Source organism: Rhagoletis pomonella, unplaced genomic scaffold (assembly GCF_013731165.1).
Source record: "Rhagoletis pomonella isolate Grant_MI unplaced genomic scaffold, Rhpom_1.0 Rhpom_scaffold_00001, whole genome shotgun sequence".
Lineage (NCBI taxonomy): Eukaryota > Metazoa > Arthropoda > Insecta > Diptera > Tephritidae > Rhagoletis > Rhagoletis pomonella.
In genome coordinates, this window is record NW_023458555.1 from 75,978,778 (window position 1) to 76,002,643 (window position 23,866).

Here is a 23,866-nt window from a genome sequence, read left to right on the forward strand (position 1 = left end):
GCGCGGAGCGGAAACCAGAGCTTTCCGCCTGCCACACATACAAAGTAATGTCTTCGGGAACATGGATCGGAAACCCGGCCTTACCGACCTTGATCAACAGCCTGTCCGCAGCGCGGAGCGGAAACTAGTTCTTTCCGCCCGCCGCACACAAAAGTAGACTGAAGACTAGGCCTCGCCAGCTACCAAACCTGCTATTTTATGCTGTTATTATTATTATTATTATAAATTACTGTGTATCTAAATGTTCTATTCTCATTTGTCTGTAAGTCTTTAGACCAAATAAATATGGGTAAGGTACTTTTCTCATACAAGTTGTATGTACGTATTCCCAAATCCTTTTGAAAAAAGTCCTTTATTTTACGTTGGTTAATATGGTCACCGTAACAATAGGTAATATTGCACGCGTCTTCCCAGGTAGGTTAAGTGCTCTAAAATACACAAAAATTGTGGTTTCCAAGACATTAACGAAGTGATTAGCACAGCTGCACATCCTTCAACTTGTCAACTCGCGGAAAATTCCCCGATTTACAGGGAATTTCGTTTTAAGTGGCAATCGGGGAATAGGCAATTTTTTCGGGGAACTGAGTAAGTTATTTGTATATCTTAAAGTAACCAAATCAGACGGATATGTTAATTTTTAGCCATTTGACCCTTTTTGGAGCGACATTTTTTCAATTTGAATCGCAATATCTCCACAACAAAAGTTTTTCCAGATATAAGCTGTATACCAGATAAAAGCTAAGGTTTTGGGCTAGATTTGTGGAAACCTAAAATAAAATCGACTGACCAGTTTTTGAGAAAATGCCCGAAATGTATATTTTCAGCAGCCCGATTTTTAGTTTTCGGGCAATAACGTTATGATATATTTATATTTTATAAACACAAAAGATAGCGTTAGATAGCTTGTTTGAAGATCCTTCTACTGATACCTACATCAACAACATGGACTGAGTAGTGCGGCCTTAGTGGTAGTTTAAAAATTGCATTTTTTTCGAAATTCGGGCAGCAGCCACGCCTTAAAGGCATACGAATCAAGACATCCTGGAACAAAACTTTCTCAGTTTTTTTGTACTTTAATTCCTGAAAGTTTGAAAAAAATTAAATGAAGGTACGTACAGACGCCGCATACATACCAAAGCATCTCGTAGTGGAGACACGAACCAAAACACATTTGCCTCTATATCTTTCCAACTAGTAGCCGGAAATTAATATATATGGTATTGTTTGAAAGGTATTGGCCTATAGAATAACACTAAATATCTTGGGTGTATCCACATACCCCCTTAAACCGGCAAAAGCAAAAAAACGTCTTTTGTTTCGCAACACTTTAGCCTAATTTTTCAGAATCCGGCTAATCGTTTATGTAACTTGAATACATTTTCTGGACACACTCTACAAGACCTTTCCAACGATATCTCAACTGCCAACTCCCGTGTATATAAGTATAAGCGAGTCATTTCAGCATGCTACTGTGATTAAAGCGCAGGCTGCAATTGCGGTTACCGAGTTTGTCACAAAAGTAAAATTGGCAGAAAAAATGATAGTGAGCAGTGTAATCTATTGAAAAATATTTACCAAATATCCGTGAAATTTTGATTCGGATTCGTCTTATTCATACTTTTGAAATTTATTTCGCGAAAGCAAAAAATAAAAATTAGCTTAGATCACTTTCTTTTTTAAACACCTAGGACAGGTATGGACAGATTTTTGGCTCTTAAAGACGCCAAAAGACCCAGCAAGTGCTACGAAAGAGCTAAATCAGTTCTCAGGGTAAAAGGGGCGTACAAAATACATTAAAAGCATCACATATGTTAGTAATGAGAGTCGGAATACAAGAAATTCGAATACGCTCTTCTTCCCCCATCACGCTGGCTCTTGATGTTACCCCTCATCTACCACCTAAATGGGAGCCACTTTGCCCAACTCTGACCTAGAATATCACTGCACTGAGCCAAAAGCACAATGATTTTTTCAACCAAGTTATGATTTGATTTTTTCATGGTCAATAGGCCGATTGTAAGAAATGTGATTCAAGTTGAACATTTGAGAACAAATTCGTATGTAAGGCAGTGGCTGAACGAACAGAGGCTCTTGCTATTATTTGTTGGCTTCCAGCAGTACGAATGTCGTCAGCGCGTTACATAACTTCTATTTTTTTCTGTTTTTGGTTTTTCTTAATTACGAAAAGGCCGCTGTGAAGTGCAGATAATAAAAATTTTTGTTTTGTATCTTCGAATTATGAAAAAGCATCCGTGCAGTGCAGAACATAAACGTATTCAAACGAAAAATCGCCAACCAAAAGGCATTGTTAATATTAACCAAAAATCACGTTGATTCTTTTTCAAGTTTGAATTTGGTAATATTAGCCATTTTTTGGTTGATTCTTCTCTCAGTGTGACAAATTTAAAGGGCCCTGTTGACAGTAAAATTCAAAACTTTAAAAATTTGTTGATGCGATTTTTGAAATGAACGATCCAAATTAGCCGGCATACATATTTATGTATTAAAAAGTTTAAGAATCAGTGGTTGAATTTTTGTACTGAAAGTGCTAAGAAAGCTTTAGTTTAAAAGCGTGATACTAAATGCCTTTCACCATGCAACGGCGCCAATTTTAAAATATTTTTGCGTTTCAGACTACGGTTAATAAAGCCTATATCCGTCATATTGTGAAAGGTTGGTCCTTTAAGAACTTAAAAATTATCTTGGGTTATCAGGTCTCTAGCAATACGAGATTAATTGTTGTCTTTCACGAAGTTCTTAAAATACATCTTGAGATAAATACTGAAGTATATTCATGAATATCACGTTTTATTTTTTACTTATGTTTAAATCTATATATATAAATGTGAATGTCTATTTGTTTATTACCTTATAACTTTTGAAACACTGCACGGAATCGCACGAAACTTTGCACACTTATTTGTTTTTACCCCGGGAAGGTTATAGGTATGGTTTTGTTTGCAAATATGGTGTAAATTTTGCGAAGGGGCGTGGCACCTCCCATAGGCCTGCAAATTTTTAATCAGCTATAACTTCGGAACCATAAGTCACATGAACTTGAAATTTGGTATGCAGACAAATCTATGGTATATGCTTATAGTAAGGTATATATAAATGACTTTGTAAGAGGGTGCGTGGCATATCTCATAGTCGTAGAATTTTTAATCAGTAATAACTTCGGACCCAACAGTCATATAAAATTCAAATTTGGTAGGCAAACATATCATAGCTGCTTATAGTAAGGTTTATAATATAGGCGCGGAATTTTTTATCAGCCATAACTTCGGAACCACATGTCACATGACTCCTTTAATTCCTTTTGATATGCCTTTCGAATTTAAAAGACTTCAGTTTCCAGTTCGCTCAGCTTTTGCAATGACAATAAACAAGAATACCTTAAAGTAAAACCCGAAAATAAAATGTATGATAATTGTATTGGAAAATGCATTTATGTTAATAGATACGTTGAAGTATTAAAAAAATGTTGTGAAATCATATTGGTTTTAGTCGTAAGAAATTAGATATTATTTCTTCTATTATATAATTTATTGGAGATATTTTAACCTAAATAAAAACACCTGCAGTGCTAAAAAATTATTACTAATTACTAATCGATTACTAATTTTCTCGATACAACAATCATAAGATGTAACCAAAAAATGAATCGACTATATCATGTCTATGTTATCTCAATCGATTTTCAGGTGTAGGAAAATTTAGAAACATGAAAATTTCAAAATGCGATATCTCAGCGGAAAAAAAAGATATTTGAGCAAACAAAACGCCATTTGAAAGAAGAAGACTTGTACTTAAAGATGCCAGCCTACAATTTTGGTGAAAGAAAACATCTGCAAGGCTACATAACCTCAAATATGGGCAAAAACGGTGTTTTTTGCACTTTTAGGTTAGGATATCTCGAAAACCAGAGATGATAGAGCAACTCTGAGGCCAGATTTGGATTCAGCGTATCATAAACCTTTGGAAATATATAGTATGATTTTTGGGTCTGAATGTTGGTTAAATTTTGTCGGCCTGTGTAATAATAATAATAGTAGTAATATTTTATTTTTATTTTTTTTTATAAAATTGGCTTAAAGAGTAAATCTTACAAGCTAATTTTAAAATAAAGCAATGGCATCGAGGCCTTACGCTTAATATGTGTGTATAGATTTACAGTACTTTTGTATGTTAAATTCTATGGTATAGGTTGGTAATTTTAAGGAATTTAGTGATTAAGGATATTGAATCGGAAGTTGGGGAAGATAGGTGGCTCATTGGGTCCAGTCGAGTAACTTTGTTTTTATTTTTATACCCGAGCGCACTTGTGCACAAGGGTATTATAACTTTGTTCACATAACGGTTGTTTGTAATAGGCAAAACGAATCGAGATAGATATAGACAAATGTATACATAAATGATCAGAATGAAAAAAGAAATCGATTAAGCGATGACTGTCTGTCTGTCCGTCCGTCCGTCTGTGCACACGATAACTCGAGTATTGACGGTATTGAAAATGGGCAAACTCGGACAATTACCACGCCTACCTCCCATATAACGGTAATTTTCAGAAATACAAAAACTGCGATATTTTAGTAACTGCTGAAGATTATTCACTCAAAATTGATATTTACAATAAGTTTTAGACGAAAAATAAGAATATTATAAATTTTTGGAAAATGGGCGTAGCCATGCCCACTTATGGTTACATGTGTATATCTTGGTAACCGCTGCACCGATGTTTCCCAAACTGGGCACAGTGGTTAACCTTGGTATAACATACGAAACGGCTGAAAATGTTTAAAATCGGACATAAACCACGCCCACATCCCATATAACGGTAATTTAGAGAAATGCGAAATCTTCGATAAATCAGTAATTATTGAAGCTAATTTATTCAAAATTGATGCTAGCAACAATTCTTTCCCAAGAAATACGTTTAGGATAAAATTTTGAAAAATGGGCGTGGCACCGCCTACTTATGATCACAATTATGTATCTCGGTAACCGTTCTACCAATTTGTACCAAACTCGGTATTTTTATTGTGCTTGCCACATAGAAGCAAAACGTTGAAAATCATTGAAATCGAATTAAAATTACGGCCGCTTTTCATATAACAGTAAATTTCAGAAATGCTTGAAAATTCAATATTTCGAAATTTAAGGACGTTAATTTACTCACCCCGGTTTACCATGTAGCGGTAGCTTTTCGAAAGGTGAAAAACATATATTTAATACTTGCGCCGGGTATTTAATGTTCGGCTCCGCCCGAACTTAGACTTTCTTACTTGTTTGTAGTAAAGTCTGTTATAAGGGTTTTTGTATGGTTTACTTGCTGGTACCATGCATTAGTTGAGCTCAATTCATGGTGGTGTTTGCTGTAGAAATGTTTTTTAATGTCACTGAAGTTGAAGTTTTCTGTAGTTAGTACTGCTGCTTGATGTGCTTGTTTAGCGGTATAGTCGCCGAATTCATTTCCGGTTATGTTGGCGTGTCCCGGCACCCAAATTAGTATTATTTTAGGGTATTTTGCTATCATGATATTTCTAATAGTGGTTGAGTAATGGTCGTCGTTGTTTATGTTTGCTATAGCTTTTATAGCCGAAAGGGAATCAGAGCATATTGCAAAATATTTGTTTTTTCTCTTTATTGTGTTTATTGCTTCGAATATGGCTATATATATATGGCGGAGTATATTGAGCTATAGCAGGGAAGGTTTGAAATTTTTAAAACTTCATTTTGTAAGGTTATACTTACGGTGACCATCCGTCCTTTATTTTAAAGGACAGTCCTTTATTTTAACGCCCTGTCCTTTATAATTCTTTTCAAAATAAAGGACGCCTTTTGTCCTTTATTTCTTAAACTGTCCTTTAAATCGGCTCTGCATTTTTCAAAGGTATTTTTTTAACGGAGATTACAAAAAATAAAAATGTCTCTTATAAAATATAATGAAAACCTTCCCCAGTTTGTTTCGCACCTCACTTAAGGGTTTCTATTTAATCGGTTATCTTTGTACAATCTATAGAGCACAGGGAAAGTTGTGTCCAGGTACGGTTGCCAGACGTACTGATTTTATCAGTACAGTACTGGTTTTTCAACTCTTGTACTGATTTCATTCATTTCTTCAATCAGTACGCTAATGTCCTGATTTTTCGAAATTTGTACTGATTTGTAATGAATTTTCAATTTAAACAAAAAGCATTAGGATTTTCTTAAGGTCTTTACATAACGTTGTAACTTCCTTAAACTGTACTGTACAAAGTAAGAAGATAATTTAATTATAGTTGACATGTTTCAGATAATGTTTGATATACCTAAGCAATTAATACAAAAAAAATATTAATCCTTTTATGGGCATATCGCGGGGTCGTTACGTACCAGTTGCGATAATTGGTTTGTATTAGAATATACGAAGTGATTCCAATGCTCACATTCAACCCTGTGTATTATAACGCCCTCTATTGTATTTCACACATATTATAACGCCCTCTATTGTATTTCACACATATTATAACGAATTGTCTATTGTAACTTATACACTTGTATCAAGTACTAAGAATATTTTCTCACTTCAAATAAAGACTCCTTATAGGCAGCATAAAAACGGAAATCGTCTAACCTAAATTCAACAGGTTATGGGCCCAGCGCGTTTTCAATAAAGTTTATTTTTTATTCATTCCGAAATATAACAACTGCTGCAGAGCGGCCACGCGTTGTACAATTACGAAAAGTAATTATGGCCGAGCGATCTGTAAGGATTGAGCCGCTAAGTGCTGATAACTATGATACTTGGAAGCTTCACATGCGGGCAATACTGATAAAAGCGGATTTGTGGAGCTACGCCGATGGGTCAAAGCAATGTCCAGAGGGTGATGCTGCTACCAAGTGGAGAGTCTATGATCAAAAAGCATGTGCCGATATCATGCTGTCAATATCTTCTTCGGAATTGGGACTTATATCTGACTGCGAAACCTCTCACGAAATGTGGATGAAGCTACAGTCCACCTTCCAGTCCAAAGGGCCTGCGCGTAAAAAAACCCTATTAAAGCGAATAGCACTTGCACGTTTGAAAGAAGGCGACAATGTGCGCGAGCATCTGAATGAGTTCTTCCATGCGGTCAGCAAACTAAAGGAAATAAACGTGACCGTAGGCGACGATTTACTGGCAATCTTGCTAATTTATAGTTTGCCTGAATCATTTGAGACGTTTCGTTGTGCCCTGGAGACACGGGACGAACTCCCATCTCCTGAGGTCTTGAGAGTGAAAATCCTCGAAGAGAAAGCTACTGCAGAACAAAGTGTCTTACTTGCAAACTCTAAAGCAAAACATTTCAAAAAGTTTGTTGGAAACCCTTCCGGTAATGTAAAACGAAGATAAAAGGCGAATCAAGAACGTGCTACAAGTGCGGCGAAAACGGCCATATCGCCCGAAACTGTCGAGCAAAACAAAACACTAAAAATTCACATCCAAATGCACGCCGCATTGCACAAGAAGAAGCCGAAAATTCTTTTCTATTTGAATCTGCCTGTTTATCAACTAATTCATGCAATTATTGGTGCCTGGATAGCGGTTGCTCATCCCATATGAGCTCTTATAGAAACTGTTTTGAGAACTTCAAGGAAATGAGCAGAACGTTAAGCTTAGCTAACAACGACACAGCAGAGATCAGAGGCGCCGGCAATATCAAGGTAGATGTCAACAAGAGGGGCCTTAAGGAGCGAATAAACTTTGAGCAGGTGATGTATGTACCAGACCTACGAACGAATTTGCTGTCCGTGTCAAAAATTACAGATAAAGGTTACGAGGTACGTTTTCGTCGAGACGAGGCTGAAGTCATGAAAAGCGGGAAAACATTGCTCACGGCGAAGAGAATTGGTGATTTATACTACGTAAACACTGTGCAAAGCTTCGCTGCTGTAGCTGCAGGTAAACACACTACACTGTACAAATGGCATATTCGCATGGGTCATCTCAACGAGAGAGACTTAAAACGCTTACCAAAAATGGTGTATGGCATCGAAGTCAACGCAAATGAACAAATGTCGCCGTGTGAAGTTTGCTTGAGCGAGAAGCAAACACAAGAAAGTTTCGCTAAACATGGAGAACGCCACAGCACAGATTTGCTTGAGATCGTGCACACAGACGTTTGCGGGCCGATGAGAACAGGTTCTCACTCCGGCGCTAAGTACTTTGTAACCTTCACAGATGACTACTCCAAATACAGTGATGTTTACTTCATCAAGCATAAGTCTGAAGTGTTAGAGATGTTCAAAAAATTTAAGAATTCATCTGAGACAATCACTGGCAGAAAATTAAAGGCACTGCAATCCGACAACGGCAGGGAGTGCATAAATCGCGATTTTGAGAAATATTTAGATGATTGTGGTATTAAGAGGCGATTGACAGCGCCGCATACGCCGCAGCAGAATGGCGTTTCTGAGCGCAAAAACCGCACACTAATAGAGATGGCCAGGTGTCTGTTAAAGCAAGCAAATTTACCGCAGGCGTTTTGGGCTGAGGCTGTAAATACGGCCAATTACACAAGGAACCGGTGTCGAACAAAATCTCTGAGCGGTGAAGTACCACTTAAGGTTTGGACGGGCAAAACACCTACTGTTGTGCACATGCAGCCGTTTGGTGTCAAGGCATTTGTGTTGATAAAGGGCAAAGCTAATGGCAAATTCGACTCTCGCTCAGAAGCGTGCGTTCTTGTTGGGTACTCCAACGAAGCCAAGGCTTACCGTTTGTGGTCGCCGGATAAGCGACGAGTAGTCATTAGTCGCGATGTAAAATTTTGCAGTGAAATGTTTTACGGTTGTAAGAATGACATAAATAAGCCATTTGAGCAACAAATAATTGAATTGGGTGTGCGACCAAATGACGATTTATCTGTGTCAGAAGAGGATGTGAGTAAAACAGAAAACGTTAATGTTAAAAACGAACCACGTAGTAGAGGTAGGCCACGATTGGACAGAAAAGGGTTGCCAGGGCGCCCAAAGAAAATATACCAAAAAGCCATTGAAAACATAATGGAAGAAGCTGGCGACACTAACGATTCTGATAACAGCGTAGATTTTCAAGACTGTGAATTTGCAACTTTGGCGATTAACAACGACCCGACAACAATATACGAGGCTTCAAATGGCAATGAAGCTTCTGCTTGGCTGCGCGCAATCGAAGATGAGTACATCGCGCAACTATCAAACAACACATGGGACGTTGTTGAGCGCCCTCTTGATAGAAAAGTCATTGGAAGCCGTTTTGTTTTTCGCACAAAAGAGGGAAATGTAAAGAAAGCACGCCTTGTTGCGAAAGGCTGCTCCCAACGTCCAGGGGAGGACTTCACCAATACGTATTCTCTTATGGCAGCACTATCAGCAGAAATGGGTTTGAGGATACACCAGATGGACGTGATTACAGCGTATTTGAACGGCGATCTTGAAGAAGACGTCTATATGGAAGTACCTGAATATCTTGATGTGGTGTTAAAGAAGGTAGCATTAAAGGAGTCTGAACCAACACAGGGTCCGAAAGGAAAACGCATACAGACGACGGCTCAGACATGGCAGAAACAACTGGATAGCTGTAATAAGCCGGTATGTAGACTCAGAAAATCTTTATATGGTCTACGCCAATCTGGTTACCAATGGTATCAGAAGCTGACGGCTAAATTGCTAAATATTGGCTTAACACCATCGGTTAAAACATGTTTAGGAATAGAATTCTATCAAGACCTAAAACGCAATACCTTATTCTTAGGACAACGGAAATATGCTGAGGAAATTTTGAAACGATTCGGTATGGATGAATGCAAGCCTGTACAAACTCCAATGGAACTGAATGGCAAATTGGAAAAACCAGCTAAGGAAATGAAAGCCTATCCTTATCAAAACTTAATAGGCGCTCTGATGTATTTATCCGTTACAACGCGCCCTGATATTGCATTTGCGGTGAGTTATTTAAGCCAATTCAATTCCAATTACAGCTCAGAGCACTGGAAAGCCGCTAAGAGAGTGCTGCGGTATGTGAAGGCCACTATCAATTACGGCCTATTGTACGAGCGAACTCACTTGGAGCTGTATGGCGTTGCTGATGCCGACTGGGGAGCAAATTTAGCTGATAGGCGCTCTTATTCAGGCTTCGCTTTCATTCTCTCCGGCGCCCCAATATCATGGGAGGCGCGAAAGCAGCGCATAGTGTCACTGTCTACCACAGAGTCGGAATATATGGCGCTGTGCGAAGCAACCAAAGAGGCGCTTTACTTGCGCGAAATTTTGAATGAAATTGGATGGCAACAAACCTGTGTCACAGTATATAACGACAGCCAAAGTGCACAAAACCTAGTACAAAGTTCGGCACACCATTCACGTACGAAGCACATAGATGTTCGTCATCATTTCATACGTGAGAAGTACAAAAACGGCGACATCAGTTTACAATTCATGTCAACGGAGGAAATGCCAGCTGATGTGCTAACTAAGGGATTACCTTCGCAGAAACATTACAAATGCATCTTAGACTTGGGCATGAAAGAGGCTAACAACACTTTGTGCAGCAATTGAAATACTTCGAGGGGAGGTGTTAGAATATACGAAGTGATTCCAATGCTCTCATTCAACCCTGTGTATTATAACGCCCTCTATTGTATTTCACACATATTATAACGCCCTCTATTGTATTTCACACATATTATAACGAATTGTCTATTGTAACTTATATACTTGTATCAAGTACTAAGAATATTTTCTCACTTCAAATAAAGACTCCTTATAGGCAGCATAAAAACGGAAATCGTCTAACCTAAATTCAACAGTTTGTTCCACAAGCTTCTCGAAGTAACTTCGAGTTACACATACGCGTTCTACAAGTAAATTTTACAGTTTCTTTGATATACGCTCACAGTTTGAACTTTGCTCGAGTTTTTCTACAAGTAGCTTGTGGAACAAACCTAATATCGAGGGCTTATATTCAATAGCCTCTATCTACAATTTTCACAAAAACAACTTTGTGATGTTAGAACCCATCTGGGGCTTATTTGTCATCACTGGCGTTAATTCTGACTTTGCAATTTAAAAGTAAATTCTTCTGTCAAGCGTGATACAAGGTCAGAATTAAGATCACCGATGACAGTTAAGTCTTAGGTGGGTTTTTAAATTAGATTCCCATTTCTGTGAAAAATGCAGAGAGAGGGTATTGAATATAAGCCCTCGATATGTTGGAGGTTTAATTGTTTAAAAAGAAGGCTAACGTTTTTTTGTCGGGTTTTGATAGTTATCTCGAAAATAACTTTCAGTTTAATAACAACAAATTTAAATATTCGAATGGCTTTTGACTATAACTTACATTTCTTTTTTCACAATTTACTCACATTGTAAAGGTAAAGGAGTTTTGCATACATGATATAGAGTTAGATACACTTTTTAGCGAATTCTTAGCCTTTCAAAGTTTTTGCGTAGTTGAAAAAATTAATTTAAGCCATGAGGAATTATGGATGAAGTCCTTAAATAGTGGTACTTTTCCACAGTTTGAGAAAATATGTATTTTTTTTTTTTTTCAATACCACACTCAAACGAAGCAACTGAAAGGATCTTTAGTATAAAGTTTTCTTCCTGGCGCAAAGAAAGAAAGCGGCTTCTAATTAAAAATTTTTAAAGTGAACTGCATATTAATAGAAATTTTAAATTGAAAAATATAGAATTCTTTGACTATTTAAACACTGAAGATGGAAATGATCTCATTATTGCTATTTAAAAATGTCGTAAATATAATGATGTGTACACTCATGTTAAAATGATTAACACTTTTCTTATGAACTATATTTTATTTGTATACAAAAATATTGTTAAAAACAACCACTCTGGCGTTTGAAAGTATTATCTGATACTTCCATTCATAATTTTGCTTTGAATAAAAATATACTGAAAAGTACTGACTTTTTTAGCACGAAAAAGTCGAATGTACTGATTTCGCGCATAAAAAATCTGGCAACCCTATGCCCAGGATGGTGTTGCACGCTGAGTTTCCAGTTCCACTGAAAGAGAACAATAAACCCCCAGTTGCTTAGTGGTTCAAAACTGGCATTTAGTGTTCGTAATTCACTGGAGCCTTCATTTTTCATTTGATTTGATTAATTTTTTATTTTTTTTTTATAAAAGCTTACAATATTTGCAAGAGACTGAGTGAGGCCTGATTTCTAAATTTTTATTTGATTACATTAAATTTTTTGTGCAAAATGCAGAAAAAGTAACAATTTTGAAGAAAATGTACTCTCTTGTTCCAGTTAATAAATGTTACATAACAAAAACTAGTTGAAAACAATTGTACGGTTCTTCCAAAACAAAAAAAAAATGCACAAAAAAAATTTTGAAATGTTATAAAAAATGTTCACCAAACTAAATAGTTTTTTGTTTGCTTTTTAGTAAAAATTGGCTGAAAAATGAAGGATTCGGTGGATTATGAACATTAAATTCCAAATTTTCAACCACTATGTGCTGGCTTCGTCGTGCAGTATGAATTATCGAAAACGCATTTTGGTAGCAAGGGATGGCGAAGTCCTTGAAAAGGATTTGGCTTCATTTTTTCGCTACAGCAGGGGAACTTGTACAATTAAATAATACAACTAACTGTAAATATTTGATTTTAATTAAGATATGGGTAAGGTACTTTTATCATACGAGTTGTATGTACATACGTATTCCCAAATCATTTTGAAAAAAATGTCCTTTATTTTACGTTGGTTAATAAGGTCACCGTAGTTATACTGTATGCTACATTGTTGTCGACCTTAGATCCATCTGTGTAGATAAAGGTGTAGTTTTGGTATTTTTCTGTAATTTCGTAAAACTTTGTTTGATATTGAATTGGGTTCGTGTTGTTTTTGTTTAAGTTATTTAATGTAGTATTTATTGCTTTAGGGTTTAGTGTCCAGGCAGGTGAGTTTTGGATGATGTGTTTTGGATGCTTTAAAGGTATATTGATTTCTGAGCAGAGATTTAATATTTTACCTATGGATGGTTCTAGTTTTGGTATGTATTTTCTTTTCTTATAGTTTTCAGTGATAATATGAAGGGGGTTGCCTTTTGCTGTTAGAAGGGCTTTATATAATCTTGACGTGGTTATGTCTCTTTGGTTTTCGATTGACAGTGTATTGGCTTCGAATAATATGTTAGAGATTGGGGTGGAGCGCAATGCCACCAGAGCAGTTCTTAAAGCTGAATTGAGTATTTTTTTGACCTTTTTTAACTGTGAGTTTGGGGCGAACCCGTATAAAAAAATGCCATAGTTAAGTTTAGGAACGAGTAGCGTTTTTACCAATGAGAGTAAAGTTTGTGTATCACAATTAAACTTTGGATTAGCCAGGCATTTTATAATAGTAAGTTGTGTTAACACTGCAGTGCACATTAAATCAATGTGGGAGTTCCACCTTTATCTTTTGTTGATTGTGACACCCAGTACTCTTAGCTCATTGCTTGGTTGGAGGTTTATATCGTGAGATAGAATTGTACACTGGCAATTGTGTTTACGACAAATGTAAATGTATTTGCTTTTTGATTGAGATATACTTGCTCCTGAGTATTTGCACCAATCTAAAATGTCACTGAAAATGTTGTTCATGTCTATTAATGCATTTTTCATTTTTTTGACTTAACGATGACATTGAAGTCATCCGCGTATGCACAGAAATCGTATTATTTGTGAAGAGATATTATGGAGCTTAATTTATTATAGGCGATAAGAAAAATAATGACCGATAAAGGTGAACCCTGAGGAATTCCATTGTCCATGGGCCGGATATCGGAGAACTCGTTATTAACGCGTACCGTAAATTTAAGGTTTGTCATAAAGTTTATGACATAGTTCGTAATTTTAGGGCCAAGTTTCCATGCTTTAAGCTGATCAACAATTGCGTGAATGCCTATCTTGTCATAAGCCTTTTCGAAATAAAGAGGTATAAGTGTTAGATGACTTTTTAAAGAGAGTTTAGTTGACGGCTATTAAATAGCTTGTGCTTTGTTACAAACCACCAAAGCCGATTTGCAATTATTTTGTCCAAAACGTTGGCAAAACAGAGGTTAAGTGATATCGGTCTGTACACAGAAAGAAAAGCTGGTAATATCAACCAAAATATGGGTTGATTTAACCAAAATTACGGTCAATTCTTATCCATGATTCAAAACTGTTAATTCCACTGTATTAAAACTGTTAACAGTTTTTAGCAGTGAAAACGGAAGAAAGCCGTTATTTCATATTAACAGGACCCTGTTAAATCAACATATTTCCGTCACTTTGTAGGTGAAATTTTAGACTGTTTGAACAACAGTGATTTCAGTTGTCTTAAAAACGACAGTATTATGTGTTAAAATAAAGAAGATTTCTGTCATCTTGGAAATAACAGTTGTCGCAGTTGAACTAACAGATAGTCTGTCGTCTTTAGAACACCTACGATTACTGTTGAAATAACAGTCAAATCTTTTGTTCCCTAAACAACAGTAATATCTGTTGAAAGAACAACATGCAGTTAAATACAGTTTTAAATTTTTTTATTTATAAAAAGTTTATATTAATATAATACAAAAATTCAATTGTAATTTTTTTAATAATACATATGAGTATGTATTTGTAAAAGCTACAATGGTTTTAGTCGTATATAAGATGAATCATTTAGCATTGTATGAATATTTTGAGGAAAACTTTAAAAAATTATAATTTCGTTTAGTATTTTTTTTAGTAAGAAAAGCTTGGTAATGTTCATCAAAACTATGAACTTCTATTTCTGATTAAATGCCATACACCCTTTTGTTTAAATCGATAGATAAGTATTCAATTTTATGCACATGTAACTTCTTGTTCAAAAACAGGCAGAGATAAAAATTACTTTTATATAAAGTTCCTTTGTACAAAATTTCTTTTAAAAAGATTAGGTTTTTGACGCCGAAATGCGGTTGCATGAAAGTTTTTACATGTTCTGAAATTTCTTCATAATTGATGGCTATATTATACGTAAATTAAAACTTAAAGTAAAAACTTAGAAAATTGATAAGTCATTGTCATTGTACTTCAGCCAAGCTTTCATGATTTGCAAAACGATGTCATATGCTTCATTGCTGGAGCTTTCACTGTCTTCGCAGAGCGACTCAGTACCAGCCTTGGAAGAACTTACAAGTGATAATCTACGCTTTTTACGGACATTGAAATAGCGGTTGTAAACTTTTCCGTTTTTTCCCACGAACCTGTGCATTAAAAGCGCAATTTCGGAGAATTGGAGACTCCGAATTACTTGCCAACGAGTTCTGAAAAATAATTTCAATAACATTGTTTTAATTTAGATAATTTTTGAATTTATACTAGTCAAAATTTTTAAATGGTTTTAAAATAGTACAAAAGTATTTAAAACATTTAACAAATGTGTGTATAATAATAATATACAAGTATTTAACAAATAACACTCAATAATAATTATTACCATTGAGTTAAAATTGTTTTACGACGATTACAACTTGTTGACTTTTTTGGTAAAAATTTAAAAAAATTACGATTATTTTCCGTCCCTGTTTTAAAGTAATACACACATTTGTAAAATGTTATAAATGTTACCATTCAAAAATATTTTCAGTAATATTTGTACAATTTGCAAATTACTTTAAAACATAACGCTACACATATGTATTTGAACTAGGGCTGCAAGTTAGTTAATCAGTTGTTCGGTTAATCAGTTACTCGAGCAATCAATATTTTAATTTTTTTTAAAATAATTTTCGGTTATTTTAAGACGATTCCCAAATTAAAATAATTAACAAATATTTGCAAGTATTTGTAAATACTATTTCAATAAAAACATGTTTTTATTTACATATCGCACACCGTCTTCAAAAGAGTCACAATTCAAAATTTGGCATTTTTGAAATTATGCGCTAAAAATGTACACAGAGCTTTTATTTACCTTTCAACAAAAGCTGGAGCAAATTTTTGTTATAATTTGTTAAAAAAAAAAAAACTAAGGTAAAGTCGCCCTTGCCCATATGATTATCATGTGCTAAGAAATAGTTTTTCGCATTTTCTGACAAACGTATTATTTTGAGTTGTAGCTCTTTTGAAGACGGTGTGCGATTTATACATGCATATGCATGTTTGTCGAGCCCTAAACGCCAAAAAATATAAGCAAATTTTTTTAGTTATCTCCTACTTTAGGTTTTTTTTTAGCAGTTAGGGCTCGATATAGTAGTATTTCTGACATGTACTCACGTTAATCAGTAGCCGCAGTTTGGACCGAAACTTAGCTTTTACGCCTAAATCCTTTACATCGGAAAATTTCGTCCAAATCTGATTCCGTCAAAAGTTCAAGTTCCTCCTTTACAATGCCCGCTTCTGCGATATCGTAAATATTTTATAATTAAAAGTTGAAACAGTTTCTTTCATGAAATAACTTACTCTGTAGTACAGAGAGCGCGTTCTCCAGCCCCCACACCTTCAGCAGATTCAAAACATCGTTCGTCTGTTTCTGCCATTTCTAAAAAATAAGAAGCTTTTAAAAATTAGAATGGATTCACGTTGCATCTTGTGGTTAATAGCCGGCATACGCGGTGCACCGACGCACCGTGTAAGCCGCCTATAAATTTTAGAAAAAGAGTTATTGTGAAATGGCTATTACGAAGCTGACGCCGCATTAGACGCTAACGAGCCGTTATTTTATCGAACGCGTTAACATATTAAATAGATACACCTTGCAAAGCAAATGCAAACTCGTACTTTTGGCTACGTGCATAGACACACATGCGTATATACATACAAACATATTCTTGTGGCATTTAAGTGTACCCAACGAGTATTTTGTGAGTGTTTTTAAAGTATCTAAATAAGTTAATCTTAATAAATGTTTAGCTGATTTTTACTTTCAGATATGTCTTTAAAAGTATATTACTATATTATACATCTAAGTACATTTGTGTATACATACGCGTGTTTTATATTGTTAATATAAACTTATTTAAAGTCATTTTTAAAATCACTCACAAAAAATCTCGTTGGGTACATATAAACAGCATAAAAACATATTCGTATATACATATATACATACTTATTTAGTCACTTAAAAACACTCACAAAAATGCACGTTGGATACACTTAAACGCCACAAGAATATATTTGTATATATGTACATATATAAGCGCGAGTTAGTGTAACAGAAAATACACTACTGTACCGATGACATCATCCAATGTATGATACAGAATCAGTAGTTTACATAAAAGATTCCTATTGAACATTATCAGCAACCAAAACATTCCTATTGAAGATTATCAGCAACCAAAACATTGTCAGCAAATAAAAGATTGAACATTATCAGAAACCAAAACATTCCTATTGAAGATTATCAGCAACCAATAAACAAAAGAAACCAGAGCCTATAAATAGAGGATTAAGCATAAACAACAAGTTAGTCTTCTATTATACTGAAGCATATGAACTTCAGGTTTGAATTGATTTAAGTACATCTTGGTACCAATAAAATTATATTTATTTATGTACATCGAGAGTATGAATTTAACTCGCGTGTGGTATATACACATAGCCAGACAAACGCGCCTAGATTTACTTAAGATTAGTTAAAAGACACAAAATTGCTAGTTGGGACCATATATGTATGTATGTACATAATTATCACAAGAATGGTTGCGTTCATAAGACAAAGCTGTTTAGCTCATCTGCTACGAAACTGCTGGCAACTGTTGAACCCAACAATTACGTCTTAGAAACGGCTTGATGAATATGCTGCCAAATGAACAGCTGATAAATGTAAACAAATGAAATTGCAACAAATGGAGATAGTTGCGCCGTTACTATTTAGAATTCAACGCTGAGCGGCCGCCGTGTTGAAAAAATCGTTCAATGTTACAATGAATTTAACAGTGTAAAATTATATAGCAAACGTCTTAAAAACATATATTTAGGAACGTAGTATTATTATTAAATATTTTAGTTACTTTATCACGTCAGTAATATAAAATATAATAAATTTGTTTGCAACTGCCACATAACAAAGCGGCGTTAAATTTAATATAACCGGCGTAAGTCTTTTCGATCAGCTGTTTAGGCTAAGCCCAACACGTTGAGTTCAGGTAGCGTAAAAATTTTCCGCTGGAAAAAAATGGCAGAAAGTTGCCAACTGTTGGGCTGAGCGTACCTACTCAACTGTGCGTTTCTAAGCCAAACAGCCAACGGTTACCCAACAGCTACGACTTATGAACGCACCCAATATGTTTGTAAATACGCATGAGTGTATGTACACGTAGCTAGACGAACTCGACCGCACTTGCTTTACAGTAGCTACACACGACGAGCATATCCGCGCACATGCGCGGCTTGCGGGTCATGCTCGTCGTTTGTAGGGCGGTTTGCGAGCATCGCATTGGAAACAAAAACAACAACCTCACTTTGTGTTGATGCTTGCAGTGTGCACATCGCGGATAAATGCATCCAAGCCATGTGCGTTAATTGAATTTTTGATAAATGAGGCTAAATTACTATATGTATATTAGGGCGGGTCGATTTAAAAATCGCTCATTGCTCTGTGAAAATCGTATTCTAGGGATCAAAATAAGAAACTTTGCCGAAGGAACCATACCTCTAAAACGAATTCTGATGTCCCCCAATTTGGGTCGAACTTTTGGGTAGGGGCAAATTTTGAAAAATCCCACTTTGACCCATTTAGAGTGCTCCAATCGAGTCCAAATGTATGACCGACCCCCACTAACTTTGGACGGCCGATCCATCCATGCCAGTGGCACACCCCCTGGAATTCCCCTGGGGGGTTCCGCATACAATCATTTCAAAAAATCACAATTTTTGGCCTTTACATGAAAAAATCAGCTAAATGGCTATGTTTTTTCTTTATTTTTATTTATTTATTTATAATAATATTTATTATTTATTTATAATAATATCTATTTTTTCTCTTAAGAAATTTATTTAGTCAGAACATATGTAAATGAAAAAATTAATTTAAGTGAGCTATAGAAAAGGAACTAAAAAAATTATTGTTTGAAGTCTTTTCTACTTTCAAGTCTGGGCAATTTCGCACGGCTCTCTAATGTCGTCGCCATAACAGCCTCTACATTTTCCGGTATAACCCGTTTGGAAACGCTAGCTAGCAATTGAACATGTCGTTCCGTTCCTTGTATGTGTGATGGAATTTTTGGATCATTAAACGGTGGATCATCTTGATTTAAATATTCTTTCAATGTATCGTACGGAATGCTTCGCGTGAATGGTGGTTCAAATACGATATTTATATCATTCAAATTGATCATTTCCGTATAACTTGTGCAATTAAAGTTTATATCTGGTTTTTTTTATAAACTCTAAGTTCCATTGGCTCGTCAACATCGGTTCGATAGCGTAGAATTTTCTTGATGGCACAGTCGCGCTTTTCTTTGCTATCATCAAACAACATTGATAACAAGATATTTTCCGAATGCGCATAATATGAATTATCTTTAATTACTTGATTGACAATTTTGCGTAAACGAGGTTCTAGAAATCGTGACCAACCAATGAACTTGAAAAATAATGCACTGCCGTGCACTGCTGTAATACTTGATATTGAAGTACATTGGCACATAACATTTAATTATAAATTCAACCAGAATTCTTAAATTTGCATCTGGATTTTCCGTTGTCACATATAATCGCAATAATCTAGCGGCCTTGGTGAGCCACCGAGAATGTACAATTTTCCCTGGTTTGATGTTAGCCAGATCCACCGGAACCACGCCGCTAGAAATTGCATGGGCCATGTCGTATAAGTACTTCAAATCGGTGGAAAATGGTAAAAATGGTTGACAATTATAATAAATGAGTGATAGCAATAACTTACCGGAAGAGTTTCACAAGTTTCGATTTGACGGCTCAGTTTCCGGTTGCCGATCTTGGTCCAGTGCTGGTTGATTTATCCAAAGCTTCAAACAAATGCCGAAACGGAAGTTCGTTGAAGTGTAGAAGGCAAACGAACCAATGCAATGGTCTTTTTAACAGCAATTCGAATCGTCGTATAATTCCACCGTGTGGGCCAGTGTTTGTTGGCTCACCGTCAGTGCATATTCCAATTAATGCATCCAGTGATATATTTTTATCGTTGAAAAAACCATTTAATTTGGTTGTTTTGTATTCAGCGGTTTCATGTTCCAGTCTTACGTAACCAATCAATTCAGAATTGGGTTCTCTCAAAATAACAAGATGAGGTTCTTTTACCATCCTAGTATGATACTTCTCATCAATTTTATCTATCGTTAAAGTATCATCTTTTCTGCCATCGAATGAAAACGCTAAAAAATTGGTATCATCTAACCGTTTGCGAAGCACTTCTTGTCTGCATTTCTCTTTTTCTCTGCGAACTTTCGATTTATCCATGATGAGAGGCTTCCCATGCTTATCTTTAATTTTAAAATCTTGCAAAAGAGCGGTTCCCAATGCTGATGCTACTCTGTCAGGCACACCAAATCTGTCACATACCAAGGCAAAGTTAAAACAATCGTATCTCTCTGTGTATTCTGAACTTGTGCTTCTATCCATATCTTCTTGAACCGGTGGCGGTGCGTATGTTGAATCATCGGGATCTTGGTATGTTGGCATTGATGACATAGACGTTGCTCCTTGCTCTTCAGTTTCCATCACAAATGCATCCATTGTTAGTCTTCTCTGATTATGTTGATCGTGCATGAACTCTTTGAGGCGTTCGGGAACCCAGCCGCATGCACATGGAGCTGCCTTCAAATCGCATTTACATGTTCCAATGTAAAAAATTGTTTCCAGAGATTTTACATACTCTGTAAATTGTTGGGTGTTGTTTCTTCTCTTGATTTGCTCTTGATACTTGTCAAGCAATTTATTCATTTTATTAAATACACTTTTTTCAGCATTATTTCCATACCAAGTTTTTCCCAAATTCCAATCAACTTATCTTGTACTTGAATAGTGAATGATTTATGGGAAAACTTTTTTTGTTCTGTTTTAGCATGTTCGCTTAAGTAAAAATAATATCTCAAGATATCCAGATGGGTTGGTAAATTAAGATCAGTTAAATCAGTAGACACACCAAAAACAGTAACATCATGCTTGGGTATATCGATAGTTGTTGATGTAGTTGCTTCATCTTGCGGTGTAGAGGATGGTGGATTCATTGTAAACTTTTTGATTTGGAATGGTCACTTCACTTATTATTTTTTTTGAAATATTTTTTTATCTAAAATTAGCACTTCACACTTTGAGTTCTTCACAACGACTTAATGCAATCACAAAAACTGTTGCGTTATATATGGTCTACGAGACGAGGTAAAAGAATGAAATGGTAATTTCAATTCTACCTGCTGTGTCTTGTGGTGGCTTAAAAAAAACAACACAAGCAATTTTACGATCTGCAATTGTGTCACAGTGATACCTTCATTGTTTAAAAGGGTTGCGGTGCATTCCAGTGATACCTTAATTGTTAAAATGGTTGCAAAAAACGCGCATTTCTTAAGAAGGTGCCTTAAAATACCCACAAAAAGTGTTGTAAAAACAACCTTCATTTCTTAAGTAGGTGCTATAAAAAAACTACACAAGTAAGTTTACGACACGCAGCTGTGTCTTAAAAAACGCACACAAGCAATTTTCCGATTTGCAATTGTGTCACAGTGATACCTTCATTTTTTAAAACGGTTGAATAAAAAACCCACACAACTATGTTTACGACATGCAAATGCATCTCAGTGATGCCTTGGTTTTAAAAGGGTTGTAAAAACGCTAATTTCTAATAATTTTTTTAATTTCTTTTCTATTACTAAGTTAAATTCATTTTTTCATTTACATACATATGTTCTGACTAAATAAATTTCTAAAGAGAAAAATAAACTCCAAAAAGAAAAAACATAGGCATTTCGCTGATTTTTTCATGTAAAGTGCAAAACCGGCGATTTTTTGAAATGTTTGTATGATGAACCCCCAGGGGGGTTCCAGGGGGTGTGCCACTGGCATCGGTGGGTCGGGCCGTCCAAAGTTAGTAGGGGTCGGTCATACATTTGGACTCGATTGGAGCACTCTAAATGGGTCAAAGTGGGATTTTTCAAAATTTGCCCCTACCCAAAAGTTCGACCCAAATTGGGGGACATCAGAATTCGTTTTAGAGGTATGGTTCCTTCGGCAAAGTTTCTTATTTTGATCCCTAGAATATGATTTTCACAGAGCAATGGGCGATTTTTTTGCCTCCCCACAAATCGACCCGGCCTAATGTATATGTATGTACATACATATAAGTAAAATATAAATACCCACTGGGAAAATAGGTAAGCACCTTCCGAGGTAAGCCATGTTTTCTTTCAGTTTTTAGTACCAAAATTGTCATCATGGCTAATGTCATCTACTAGTAAAGGGCAAAATGAACACCTCCGAAGACACATTACGTTGTCAGTTGCAAAATAACGTGCAGCCGAAGTTATTTCCAAGCACCGAACTACTCCGAGCGACTGCTCTGCATTACACGTAACTTACTTTGTATAGCGGCTCAGAAGTATGTCTGATACCAAATGTACATTCTAAATTCCTACTTACATAAGGCGGCCATGCCTTTGTAAAAGTAAGGGACGTTCGACAGGGAAATGGTAATGACTGCCAGGTGAAGAGTAAGTTGCTAATAAGGTATTATTACGTGCTCCTAATTCCCACTGGGTAAATTTAAGTAACACATACATAAAAAACCCTAAGTCATAAGTATTTCAATTGCATCATCCGCGTCTTTCCTTTCCATGTTTACGCTTTGAGTACAAAATCACTTATGAGCCGCTCGCCGTCTGTAGCAAACGACAGCCAGCATGTTGGCGCACATGTGCGGGGATATGCTCGTCGTGTGTAGCTACTATAGGGCTGCCAGACGTCCCGGTTTTCCCGGACATGTCCCGGTTTTAGACTATTTGACCCGGTGTCCCGGTCCAACCTAAAAATGTCCCGGGTTTCATTTAAATGTCCCGGTTTTCGATTTGATTGCACAAATTTGGATAAAAGTTCAAAAATAACTACAATTTTATGAATTCACTGAGCAAATAACGCATAGTAAACATGAATATTTTTATTTGATTACACTGTGAGACAAATGGTAGGGGTCAGTGATCAGGAAGGGTTCAAACTACCGGGGAAAGTTATATCGGTAAAAAAGAAGTTATACGTGTCCTGGCGTTTCGCTGGGTCACGTCTAGGAATCGAGATATATATAGTTTTAAAAAAATGTAATATTTTAAGCAAAAAATATTTTTTTTCTTCATACATTTATTTTTACCGGCAAAACTTTTGATTATATAGAAAAACGTTATATGAACAGATTAAAGGAATTGTAATTTTCAATTTTTTTAAATTTGTTTGAGCAAAATCGGACTAGTGGTTCTCGAATTATGTCAAAAAAAAGACCACCAAAGGTGACAATTTTCCCTATATGATAGTTATATATATATCTCGATTCCTAGACGTGACCCAGCGAAACGCCGGGACACGTATAACTTGTTTTTGACCGATATAACATTTCCCGTTGGTTTCATCCCATCCCGATTTTGACTGTCGCATAGTGTTATCGTTCTAAAATGTTCGTATTTATTACCACGCACTCGTGCATTTGAATGCACATTTAAATGTCTGGCTGTAGATGAGTGCGCAAAGATACTTGCCACAATTTCTTAATTTCCAGAGGGTCCAGGGTTCAAATCCCATTACAGGCAGCATGAAATTTAAATATATATTTTTTAACTTAATTATGAAAAAGCTTCCGTTTGAATTTAATATTTCTAGACTGAATAATAAAATGTGTATACTTAAATGTATTAGAAGTTGGGTTGGTGCTCTTTCATATGC

At 35.8% G+C, this 23,866-nt stretch overlaps 1 protein-coding gene across 2 annotated transcripts in view; it reads left to right on the top strand.

Moving 5' to 3' along the window:
- The window catches only part of LOC118747793 (putative nuclease HARBI1), a 201,072-nt gene extending 194,368 nt beyond the window's left edge, over positions 1–6,704 (top strand). For both annotated transcript variants that reach the window (XM_036481959.1, XM_036481931.1), the window contains exon 5: positions 6,579–6,704. In XM_036481959.1, coding sequence (XP_036337852.1) covers positions 6,579–6,620 — 42 coding nt within the window. In that variant the 3' untranslated portion in view covers positions 6,621–6,704. The remainder of the gene's footprint in view (positions 1–6,578) is intronic.
- Positions 6,705–23,866: the final 17,162 nt, after the last annotated feature.